This window comes from Schistocerca piceifrons, chromosome 2 (assembly GCF_021461385.2).
Source record: "Schistocerca piceifrons isolate TAMUIC-IGC-003096 chromosome 2, iqSchPice1.1, whole genome shotgun sequence".
Taxonomy (NCBI): Eukaryota; Metazoa; Arthropoda; class Insecta; order Orthoptera; family Acrididae; genus Schistocerca; species Schistocerca piceifrons.
The window spans coordinates 717236831-717250077 of NC_060139.1; the positions used below are offsets into that span (position 1 = coordinate 717236831).

Below are 13247 nucleotides of genomic sequence, written 5' to 3' on the forward strand. Positions count from 1 at the left end.
GCATGTGTTCAGGAAGAGCCGAGCAACCCTACACACATACCTCTACTTGCATGTGGGGCAAGTACAGTAGAACAGCAACTAGGCGCAAGATGCACAGGTGTTAACTGAGTTCACATGAAAGAATGAGCCAAAAATGGGCAAGGATAGCATTTTTACTCCCTAATAATTTGTATATGATGCTGCCAAATGTGTTGAAACCCATATCTTTTAAAGTTACCTTTGGTATTGCCGCTATCTTTGGGAGCAGGACATTTGATGTTTAATGAAAGTTGTCCCACAGCACACATTTTAAATGAAGTAATTGTGTAAGGGAACATGAGCCAAGTTATGAGTTATACGAAATTGAGAGTATTGCTCCCTTTGTACTTGCTCAGGAAGACTCAAATAGGGCGTGACATTCTCGAGGTTCAAGTGTGGATGCTCAAAGTGAGGTTACTGTGGTTGAAGAGAAATCATAGGGAGGGCAAGGGCCACTAGATTTGGCATGCTTGCTGCTCTATTGCTGTGACATGTTTTGCTTTATTAATTCAGATTTACCTATGAATATCTGTCAGCACTGGTGTTAATGTTATTGCTTAAGAAATTATAACTCTAACAGCAACAAAAATTTCAAAAGCCCTTAAATCAAACATTATCTCAGTAATCCAAGTATCAGTAAAACCTCCAGATGTTTTCCTTCTAGGGGAAGGGAATTGTCACCAACACATATTTCTGTGTCCAGTCGAGGTCAGCAAATTGTCCATTTATATATACATAACTCTTTTGTGGATCAGTCCATGTATCTGCTCTTTATGAACAAGTACTCACACCTGTGGCCTCACCAATGCTGTATTTCATCAGCTTGGCTTTGAATGTTGCACTCTTGTAAGATGAAAACCATCTGGATTGCGAACTGCGTACAAGTGCCAGACATAAAATACGAACTTCTTCACCTCGTAGATCTTTCTCTGAAAATGGAAGTGCTTCATAACTTATGTGTTGGAGTTTTCTGCATAAATATGCCTTCACATTCCTCGTAGTGTAGATGAAGGAAAGGAGAGCAAAACATTTGCTATGGGAAACATAAACAACATAATTTCCATCCTGTTTAGAAAACTGACATCTACTGAACTTTTGCCAAGTTATCTGCACCGAACAATTCGAATGACCATAAATTTGTTTGTAGGCTACTACGCAATATATCAATTTTTGTTTTTGGCCAAATACACTACTGGTCATTAAAATTGTTACACCATGAAGATGATGTGCTACAGACGTGAAATTTAACTGACTGGAAGAAGATGCTGTGATATGCAAATGATTAGCTTTTCAGAGCATTCACACAAAGTTGGCGCCGGTGGCGACACCTAGTTGACCGGCGTTGCCTGGTGAAATGTTGTTGTGATGCCTCGTGTAAAGAGGAGAAATGTGTACCATCACGTTTCCGACTTTGATAAAGGTCGGATTGTAGCCTATCACGATTGCAGAATATCGTATCGCGACATTGATGCTCGCGTTCATTGAGATCCAATGACTGTTAGCAGAGTATGGAATCGGTGGGTTCAGGAGGGTAATACGGAATGCCGTGCTGGGTCCTAACGGCCTTCTCAGTCGAGATGACAGGCATCTTATCCGCATGGCTGTAACGGATTGTGCAGCCACATCTTGATCCCTGAGTCAACAGATGGGGACATTTGCAAGACGACAACCATCTGCACGAACAGTTCGACGACGTTTGCAGCAGCATGGACTATCAGCTCGGAGACCATGGCTGCAGTTACCCTTGACGCTGCATCACAGACAGGAACGACTGCGATGGTGTACTCAATGTCGAACCTGGGTGCATGAATGGCAAAATGTCATTTTTTCGGATGCATCCGGGTTCTGTTTACAGCATCGTGATGGCCGCATCCATGTTTGGCGACATCGCAGTGAACGCACATTGGAAGCGTGTATTCCTCATCACCATACTGGCGTATCAGCCGGCATGATGGTATGGGGTGCCATTGGTTACAGGTCTAGGTCACCTCTTGTTCGCATTGATGGTACTTTGAACAGTGGACATTAATTTTCAAATGTGTTACGATCCGTGGCTCTACCCTTCATTCGATCCCTGTGAAACCCTACATTTCAGCAGGATAATGCACGACCGCATGTTGCAGGTCCTGTACAGGCCTTTCTGGATACAGAAAATGTTCGACTGCTGCCCTGGCCAGCACATTCTCCAGATCTCTCACCAATTGAAAACATCTGCTCAATGGTGACCAAGCAACTGGCTTGTCACAATACACCAGTCACTCTCTTGATGAACTGTAGTATCGTGTTGAAGCTGCATGGGCAGCTGTACCTGTACATGCCATCCAAGTTCTGTTTGACTCAATGCCCTAGGCGTATCAAGGCCGTTATTATGGTCACAGGTGGTTGTTCTGGGTACTGATTTCTCAGGATCCATGCACCCAAATTGCGTGAAAATGTAATCGCATGTCAGTCTAGAATAATATATTTGTCCAATGAATACCCATTTATCATCTGCATTTCTTCTTGGTGTAGCAATTTTAATGGCCAGTAGTGTATTTGATAACACTTCCAGTAACATAAAATGTTCATTGTAGTGTGAAGCATAAATGGATGTAATTCAGAACGTTTTTGTTAGCTGTGTTCTATTCATCAAGAAATTTCAAAATTAGTATGTAAATATGATTTGGCAATTGAACATAAAACATGAGAGTGGAGCATTTCTGGTTTGTGAACCTTTTTCAACAGTTCAACACCAATCGGAGAAAGAAGATACCTTGTTTTTGCACTGAATAACATTGTCTTCTTCACTGTTTGTGAACCAAATGTTTTTAACACTGTTCTACAGTGTTTGTATTTGTGGTTGTAGTAATAAAGTCAGTTTTTGTAAACACTAACCATGGAGTGTCCTGCTTGATATTATGCAAAGTGTCACGTGTATCCACTGCAAAAATCCATGCATACCTCATAGTGGGCAGTATACGGGACCAATTGTGATATAGTACATCGCTGATGAGCAAGTAAAAGTTTATTTGTGGACTCGAATCAATTCTCATCACCCTTACACTTCTAACATCATTTTGATTCTGATTGACACACAAGGCAAAGTTTTAAAAAAGTCATTACACTTACTCCAAAGAGACATGCATTGTGGCTATCTAATTGCTCTCAGAAAGATTCTGAAGCCAATAGATGGACTAGAAGATGTACATGTCCAACAATCAGTGCATCAACTCTATCTCATTCATAGTTATCTCCACAGGAATATCAGACAAAACAAAAAACAGCTAATCCATCCCAAAGCTACGTAATTTGAGAGTTACACTAAGGGAAAACCACTTTATATTTACATGGCAACATTTATAGTGTCTCCTTTTCACTGAAACAAAACTTTCAGTTTTTCCATTAGCAACTCTTCCATCTGGCTAAGAGCTCCTCGATGTAATACAGTACACTGTTCAAAGGAGCTTGTTCTTAGTCCCAACACAGCATACAAAGTTGGGAAAAACTGGCCCACTTTCAACACTCAAGAATGCCTTATTTTGAATAAGCTCAATGTATTCAAAGAATAATTTTATCAGCCACTAACTTCCAGCATCAGAAATCAGTATAAATGTCAATCGACCTACATCCAGGAGGGTGGCTTTTGGCCAACTTGCAGATTTCAAAAGTTTCAAGCTATTCCCTAAATATTTCAAACGTTGGCCTTTCACCCAATTAAACATGTGTTGTAGAGTGAATATTTTTGGACATAAGTAGGGGCATTTCTTGATTCTTTGTACTACTAAATATTAGCAGTTTCTGGTAAGTACTGCACCCTGGCATTACGAGAAAATTTGTAAGTACTGAACGAGTGTAGCAGATCTTGATCACAACATTCAGCATTTTGAATCTTATAATCATCCAACTTCATATGTATTAGTGAAGACCAACCCATCTACTGCACATTAAAGTAAACCACATAAAACAGTGGGTACTTAAACATCTTGTCAAAGTCTGTAAGGTGCTGATTTTTGCCTTACAGCAGTGAAGAACTTGCCACAAGGAACAGCTGTTTATTGGATCTAACTCTAAAGAACCAAAAACCTCTGTTACAACTAAAATCCAAATTGGATAATTGATCAGTTCATTGTTAATTGTGTGTGTGTGTGTGTGTGTGTGTGTGTGTGTGTGTGTTTTTGTTGGGTGGGTGGTGGGTGGGTGTGGGGAGTGGGCGCAAATTATCTTTTTAGTGTTACCAGTCTGCACTGGCCAAAATCCATAGACTTCTGCAACTGGCCAAAATCCATAGACTTCTGCAGCTAGTGACGATTTTATTAAATTCCTTCTGAGTGTACTGCCGTATCATTGCATAAAATATTTAAAAAGCCAAAAATTTGACATTTCCGCTGTGTTACAGTGGACAGACCGGTTTAGGTGTGGAGTGGATCTTTTCATTATAGAAAATGCTTATTTTGTCATATGTATTGGCATAATGTGATTTTCTTTAGGTACAAAAAATGGCTGCCAGACACTGTTGACCGACGGCATGACACCAAGACAACATACCAGGTGGAAATTCGCTATGCCAACAATACCAACGAGACGTTTACATTCCATGGACCTCCAGGTAAAGTGTCTAGTGAATTATAAATGAAACAACATAGAAAAATGAATATTAATTAATTTAATTAAACCTTCCAGTAACTTGATTAGATCATTAGACTTGTGACCGAGAGCCCTTAGAGAGACAGTTCATTTCAACATTAATAATACAATACATTTTAATATTAGAAATCCTTTATAATATGTGATGGAAAAATGAGCACCTGCATTAAAGCATGTGCCAACACAGAGGTAATGAACCATGCTTGTTGTACAAAGTGTCACACCACAGATTAGATCTCACATTTATCAGCAACAACACAGCACTATCAGCTGTGTCTCTGGGAAGAATTACTATAAAATGCTGGAGTACAGATGGTGGCCTGGTAAAATATAATCAGGCAAGAATAACTATAAAATTCTGGAGTACAGATGGTGGCCTGGTAAAATATAATCATTCACCTTATACTGAAGTCACTGAAGAGTGAAATGCATATGCAGGGCTGGAACATGGCTACAGCTGACAAATTTGCATTTTTCTTTAGAGAACGCACACGTATATTTGTTCTAGCACCACAACCAACATCTTCAATAGACGGTAGGTTAGGCCTTTACTATTTCCATTTTTCACATTCAATCTAGGATTTTCCAGAATCATTATAATGTAGATGATGATTCATAATTGCCTTGTTAACCTACTCAAGTGCAACCAATATTGTTGCTCCAGATATTGCTGCTATAACAAAAATTTAGTTGTGTTTTATTTGTCTTAATCTTATCTTTTTTACAAATGAATCTCATGATGAAGCTGCATCCAACACAATTTTCTGAGATTTGTTTGGAGGACACGAGACAATTTACTACAAGGAAAGCAGGAAAGCAATAAACTGGTATTGCCCTGGAATGAGATTTTCACTCTGCAACGGAGTGTGTGCTGATATGAAACTTTCTGGCAGATTAAAGCTGTGTGCCGGACCGAGACTCAAATGTGGGACCTTCACCTTTCGCGGGCAAGTGCTCTACCAACTGAGCTACCAAAGCACGACTCACGCCCTGTCCTCACAGCTTTACTTCTGCCAGTACCTCATCTCCTACCTTCCAAACTTTACAGAAGCTCTCCTGCAAGAAGCAGGAGAGCTTCTGTCAGAAGTAAAGCTGTGAGGACGGGGCGTGAGTCGTGCTTGGGTAGCTCAGTTGGTAGAGCACTTGCCTGCGAAAGGCAAAGATCCCGAGTTCGAGACTTGGTTTGGCACACAGGGGAGCTTGGTATTGCCCTGATTGCAATGTACCTCTCTACACGCGAGAATACTTGAGACTTCTCCATATATACATTTTTTTTTTTTTTTTCCCTCATGAAGGAACCACTTTGTGGCATTCGCTTCAGAACTGTTCCAGGGATTCGACCACTCCATTCGCACCGTCAACAGAACAGGCTCTGCTAACGATATCCTACACCTTCCACATTGCTGGCAATGTGTTTTACACAATGCTGGTGACTTCTTTGAAGGACAGTAACAGGTGCAAATAAATAACTCTTTTGTATTGGTTGTGAATAAATAGTTGCCACTATTTAAGTTCCAACCCTCGTATATGTCAACCAAAAATGTGGCAGTAATATTTTAGATAATAGCATAAATAGCTAATTTTGTGGGCCCAAATTTCTTTTGAGTGAACGGACTTCCAAGTGTGAAGGTTTGTGCTCAGGAACTCATGCTTACTGGACTTTTTCCATGTTTTGGTCCTTGCTACTGCTACCACCACAATACAGAAAGTGAAGATACTGTTGGAGAAGATTTGTTTCATATTATCAAAGATGAAAAAGTGCTCACGGCTCTTAGGGTAGGCATTTTAGAGTCCATGTTTACTAGACTTTTTTGATTCAAATGATCATTCCTGTAAAATTCCTGAATATTGACCGTTCCTTCTGGGACACCGTGTATAGTGTGGGAGGACAAAGAAGCCTTGAAGTCTGAATTAAATCAGTCCTTTACATAACACTGTGCGATATTAAAAGGGATAATTGTACAAAAACATCTTTCGACAGCATAAAATGTGCTGAGTGTGGATGTTTTCTGTTGTGAAGGCAGCTATATTCAGGTTATGTAGAAGATTGTGAATGTATAGCTTTAATTCATTTCTGCCGTTTAGTGGATGCAAATGGGAAAACTTCTTTAAAAAATTTCTTAACAAAAATAAACTGTACCAGGTTATGTTTACTTATAATGGTGGCTCAGCCATTTAACTATAATATTTATTAAATTAAATCATGGGAATAAATTTGTTGCAGTTATGTTTAAGCATACGCAAGTAGTATGCAATGAAAATGCGAAGGTCGAAAGGCAAGATCAGCCTAGAAGTTCCGGGGGTCCTGAACAGTCATAATGAGCTAAGTGCAGTAATGGGCTTTACACTACTGCAGGTCACCTGGTCTGATGCTGCAGATCTGTTAGGAGAAGTTCAAAGGTATAAAATGAGCACACTCCAGTCATCAGCTCCTCCACATGTCGGAGAACCACAGTTCAGTTTGTTACTAAAAGATTGTGCGTGTCTACCGTGACATCTGAACATACTCCTGTGAATTTGTCATACAGGATATATGCCAGAAAAAGTTCAAGAATCATATCGCTAATTGTCTGATTTTCTGAACAAAACACTTACTTCCAACTCTTAAAATATTTTTCAACACAAGTAATAATTGCTATTGCAACAGCCTTATAAATAGCTTTTTATTGATTGAGCTTAAGAATTTGAATCCATCAACTATTGAATTGCTATAGGTATCTTCCAATAAACACATGTAGTACAGAGGTACTTTACAATAAACACATATAGTACCACTGTGTCCAAATCTCTTTCCCCGCTGTAAGTACTAGGCCATTGTATCATCAAATCATTTGCTAGCAGTTTCAGATTACCTCTTATTACTAGGATTTGACTGAGAAATTTATATGCTATCATCTACAAATTCACTTTCCAGCATTTAGGCAGATTGATGACCACTAGAAGTCACTAGCTACAATCTTTGGACCTCCTTCAATGCTTACTTTAATCAAGTTCATTATGCATTCCAAATCAATGCCATTTCATTGAATTCGACAGTGTTCTTGAAAACTGTGACTATTTGGCATCCAAAAGCATCCAAGTATACTACTGTTAATAACTGATAATGCAAGCATAAATCTAACGGGTCACAGATTTTGGTCACCTTTTGCATCGTTATAACACGTATATAAAGTCCGGGAACAACTTCAATTATTTATTGCACAAGAACCAAACATTGTACAGATATCATACATTATGTCATTTTGAAGAGTAACCCTGAAAGGTTTTTTTTTTTTTTTTTTTTTTTTTTTTTTCCCCCCCCCCCCAATAGTCAGTGCTAATCGCAAACACGGCAAGTTCAGATATGGAGCGAGCTTTCTGTATATTGGAGTTTGACAAAAACACCAGATCTCACTCCATGTATCTTTTTCTGTGGGAACAGATTAAAGATCTGATTTATGTGCTGCCTCTACCATGTGATGTAACAGAGTTCCGGGAGAGAATACGGGAAGCGGCTGCCACAGTCAATGATGTCATGCTGGGACGGGTATGGCAAGAATTCCATTACTGTATTGACATCTGCCGCGTCACTCATGGTTTGCATATCGAATGTTTGTAAGAAAAACTTTCAGAGTTTCTCTTCAAAATGCAATATGGTTGACATCTGTACAATGTTTATTTCTTGTGCAATAAATAACTAAAAGGGATTTTATGTACACCCTGTACTTAGATGTAAATATTCATATAAAGTAGGAAGTGCTTCTCAAGCATTTTCAAGAAACTAATGTTTAAAGTCTTATGAGCTTCTTGAATACCGTAGAAGAGCACGAGCTGTCTGCAGTGGCGTTAGTGTTACCAACTAAGGTAGCAGAATAGAAATAAAAAATTTTCTAAAGTAGCTGCAGAATACTTCTACATTGCTGCAGGGCTAGAGAGAAATATCATCTCTTGAAGATTCCATTATTCTTCAGTCTCCAGTACTGTATCAGTTGACAGCTCCTATGTTGAAATTCACATGGTTTCCATCAAAAAGTATTTTGAACTGCCATTCTTTGTAAATAGTAATGCAATATGTTATCTGGTATTTTTATTAAGAATTTGAAAGTGTATATCAGAAGGCGTCACTTATAAAATGAATGCTGTCTGCCTACCAGTAACATTGAAGAATCACTGACTTTAGTAACTTTTTTAAATACATGTGAATGTATCAATAAATAAATGTTTATTTCATCACTTTTCCTTATTATACCTCACCACAAATGTCCCACTATAATTATCATTGCTGTTCCTTTCTGAAGAATCATGGTTTGTTGTAGCAATATAAGTGTTTCATAGAAGATTAGAAACAAAATATTGAGACTTGTATTCAGTACATACTGTACAGACAGACTTGTAGGTTGGTTGCAGTAGTGTTGCTGCTCAACAGCTGGTGTTTTTGTATGGTATTCAACAGGCTCATAAAACTATGGCTCTAGATTTCTTGAAAACTATAGAGAACCACTTCATACTAGTGCAGCATTTGTTACATCTAAGTATATACTGCAATTATGTGTATAATTAACAAAATTGGTGACCCATTGGGTGTGTTTCTGTTGTGATACGAATCTCGAACTGCTGCAGTCTGCTAGTTGTCTGTTTCACCTTTTCTCCCATCTGAGACACTTGAATATTTACATCCTTTTCTGAGGTTAGTCTACAACAGAGACTTTCCTTTCTGGGAGGTATAACCAGGTGGAACAAAATACATCTGTGACGAGAAGTATAAAATAAAATTTAAAACGTTCATATACATGTGACACCTACTTTACTAGCTAAGTTGTTGCTCCTTGCAACTAGTGCACACTTGAGTGTCCAAGAGATCCCTAAAGTTCTGCAGGTGGCACAGATTAATATAAATGTGCATCTGTGAATATTACATTGTCAAGACTGCCTCTGGTTTAAATTCCCCATCTGACCTGAAATCAGAAATCCCTGTTTGGCCTATGGTAACAGATTGTACGAAATACGTGAAATGTATTTGCAGCTGCAAATATTGAGATCAGTCAGCTATATAACAGAATGACACCAATTTGTACCAGACCGGGACTTGAACCCGGATTTCCCACTTATCGCAAGCTATCCAAGCATGCCTCACAGCCAGACCCAAACTTCCATGTCATCAACCACGTGTCTACAACTTGCACGTTACTGTTGGTGGTTGTCCATATTCACAACTGCAAATACATTTCATGTATTTCATACAGCTATAGTCACTGCAGTGCCTGCTCCTTCAGACATATATGCATGCCCAAAGCAACACTGCATCATGCTTCCGGACAACACAGGCACTGCAGTATCCCACAAACTGTATGAGGTCCTTGTTTGGTGGAGTTGATGGACAGATTCTAAAGATGGAAGTGTTTACTTTCAAATAAGATGCCTTTTAAGGCACAGTGTTGTTTGTTACAAGATTCCAATTGTTTTACATTTTGTATTCCACTGCATAATTGGTAATCACCATTTACATCTACATACATACTCTGAAAGCCGCGCTGCGTAGCAGAGGATATGCTGTACCGCTACCAATCATTTCCTTTTCTGTTTAACTCACAGATAAAGCAGGGGAAAAACGAGTGTCTCTATGCCTGCAAACGAGCCCTAATTTCTCATATCTAATCTTCATGATCCCTACACAAAATGTATGTTGGCGGCAGCAGGATCATTCTGCAGTCAACTTCAAATTCTGGCTCTCTAAACTTTCTCAGTAGTGTTCTTCAAATGAATGATTTTTTCCCCACTCCAAGGATCCTAACTTGAGTTTCCTGAAGCATATACATAAGACTTGCATGCTGATCAAACCTACTGGTAGCAAATCTAGCAGCTCACTTCTGAATTGCTTTGACGTCTTCTTTTGATCTGACCTGGTGTGGATCCCACCACTCAAACAGTACTCAAGAATAGATCACTCCAATAAACCAAAGTCAACCATTCGTCTTCCCCTGCACAATCCTCACATGCTCGTTCCACGTGATATCGCTTCGCAACATTACGCCCAGATATTTAAGCAATGTGGCTGTGTCAAGCAGTACACTATTAATGCTGTAACCAGACATTATGGTTTTGTTTTTCCTACTGATCCACATTCACTTACATTTTTCTACATCTAAAGCTAGCTGTCATTCATTGCACAACTGCAGATTGCTGCTCTTCCTGTCCACCAGATAATCTCCAAATGTTGTGTTGGTATTTTCATATGTTGTTCCTTCGCTGGAAACATTTACTGATTTGAAATTTTGTGCATTCTAGCTTTAATCTTTGGTGTCCTTGATATGGGAAACACCACTTTTGTTGTAGTTGATGCTTTGGCATTGAATCCAGTGTATCTTGCCCTTGCTGATTTCTGCTAAATTTTTTACCTTTCCCTTTCTCCCACAAATCAATGTGTAGTTATGTGGTATTAACTGTGAGACACATTTGGTTTTCACATACGACAAAGGAAAATTTTAAGATTTTTTATTGAACATACTTCGTAAACAAAAGAAAAAACCATATAAGTGTCTTACCCTTTCACCACGCTGATGGATGAAAACTCAGGTCGAGATCACAGTTGTAAATTTCAGCATTAGCAGGCATATAATTTTCATTCATGAAGATCAGAAATAGATGACAAGATGCAGTTCACCAGTGTCAGTTGACCAGAAGTCAGTGACCTGTAACATATTTCATATATATGTATGCTACTGTACATGGTGCAAATAGCATGAATGTGATTGTTAAAGTGCATGGTATACTTGATATGGATTTAAAATACGATGATAAATTCACTGTGAAGTAAGAAATATCGAAACTAAAGAAGGACTAAAGAAATGAAGGGAGTCGCAGAAGAGAAAAGAGAAATAACTGACAGGTTGAAACTTTGCTCATCTTATCCAGGTGCCATTGAGTAATAATTCCATACGTGCACACTATTTTGACACCAGTAAGTGAAAAGCAGTGTGACACTTGAGTCTTCTGAAAGTCTACTTCTAGCAAACACCTCTGAAAGTCTAATTCATAGCAGCTGTGAATGGTGACTAGAAGAGACATCTAAATAGTATGAAAAAAATTGAAATGACAACTCTTTGGGCTCATGGAAATGTATTTTTACTCACAAATATGTTTTAAAATACCATACCACAAACTGACTTTATGAAATTTAGATGTTACACGATAAAATTTATTTAATTTGTTATGACTGCAAAGTTGAGCTCTAATGATTTTAATGTGCATAAATCCTACATCTGGAAATCACATCGCGGAACATCATGTTACACACTGCTGAGAGTGATCATTATGTTTTCAAGTATTGTCCTCATGGTGACTCACAAAATTATCAAAGACTGCAGGTATGTTATCTGTGCTGGTCTGGACAAGAACCTTACGGTAAGCATTGTGACATCAATAAAAATGGCTGAAGAACTGTAATGTTCTGTGGAACAATGTTTGGCAAGTATTACTTGACAGTTATTAATTAATTCTTGCCTCAAAATTAATGCATATTTATTCTTTGAAATCGCTGTTTAGCCCAGCATAGAAATCTAGCCATTTTCTTGTTGATCACTTGTCTAAATTTCTAGTGTATCTTACAAAAATTTTATGCAAAAATAAACTTTTAAGAGTATCCTCATAAATTTTAACTGTGTGCAAGAACTAGACTCAGAGGAGAATTCATCTCTTTCATTTGTTGTGATTTTATCATTTGTGCATCTCAGAACCCTGCTCTTCGTTCTCCAGTTCTGCAAAGGCTGTCCTGGAGACTAGCATCCTTGGGATGAACAATACGGCAGAGAATTCTTTGCCCACTTTCTCAGGGTTGCTTCTGGAATGAATAATTAATCCTGCAGTAACATGTATTCTGTTATGAAACTTCCTGCAGATTACAGCTTAATGCAAGCTCAAACTTGAAGCTGAGCTTTCATTTTTCATAGTAGTAGTACTAGTAGCTTTTGTAGTTGTAGTTGTTGTTTTTCCCCACATTCAGATATTCTTCAATGCCCAGTATTTCCTCACTGAACATCTTTTGGATTTTCAATGTCTTCTTGTGACACACTACATTGTCCTATGATGATAAAAAAACGGAGTGGAATTTGGTGTGATATTCAGCAACTCAATGCTGTTTGTAAGTTTCATTGCAGTCAGGTTGCATTAAGCGCCATTTCAGATGCATTTTGAGCAAGAGGTGATATGACCATCACTGATGTAAGTTGCTCATGTGCAACCTCTCCTCAATCTTTTTCTAATACCTCTTGTTATTTGAAAGGGGATCAAGATTTGTGAAATTACATCTTGGAGTACTCCAATGACTAAGTCATGCAGCCACTGATGACCAGCTTCTATACCTTGCTTCCTGTGCTACAGATTCTAGTAAATAATTACAGCATCTTTTTCACTAGCACTGAACACTGGCAACTTCAGGGGTCGGCACATGTCCAGCGTCACACATTATAGCCATATGTCTAGTAGACATTCTGAAGAGAGTGGAACAGACTGTTCCTCTTCGTGTAGTAAAAGCAAGCAGTTCATCCCTGTCTGTCTTGAAAACAACGTTCTCCTTAGGAAGACTTGATCCCGTAACTGATTTGACTAGTGTATTGCATAATTAGTTCATA

General features: G+C 38.6%; 2 protein-coding genes across 2 annotated transcripts in view; one reads left to right on the forward strand and one right to left on the reverse strand.

Moving 5' to 3' along the window:
• LOC124776258 (heterogeneous nuclear ribonucleoprotein R-like) overlaps positions 1-11286 on the reverse strand; it is a 110665-nt gene extending 99379 nt beyond the window's left edge. Inside the window, exon 1 of the mRNA XM_047251144.1 lies at positions 11163-11286. The gene's annotated coding sequence lies outside the window, so the exon portion shown is untranslated. The remainder of the gene's footprint in view (positions 1-11162) is intronic.
• The window catches only part of LOC124776257, a 62520-nt gene that overhangs the window by 20601 nt on the left and 28672 nt on the right, over positions 1-13247 (forward strand). The window contains exon 3 of the mRNA XM_047251140.1: positions 4485-4603. Coding sequence (XP_047107096.1) covers positions 4485-4603 — 119 coding nt within the window. The remainder of the gene's footprint in view (positions 1-4484; positions 4604-13247) is intronic.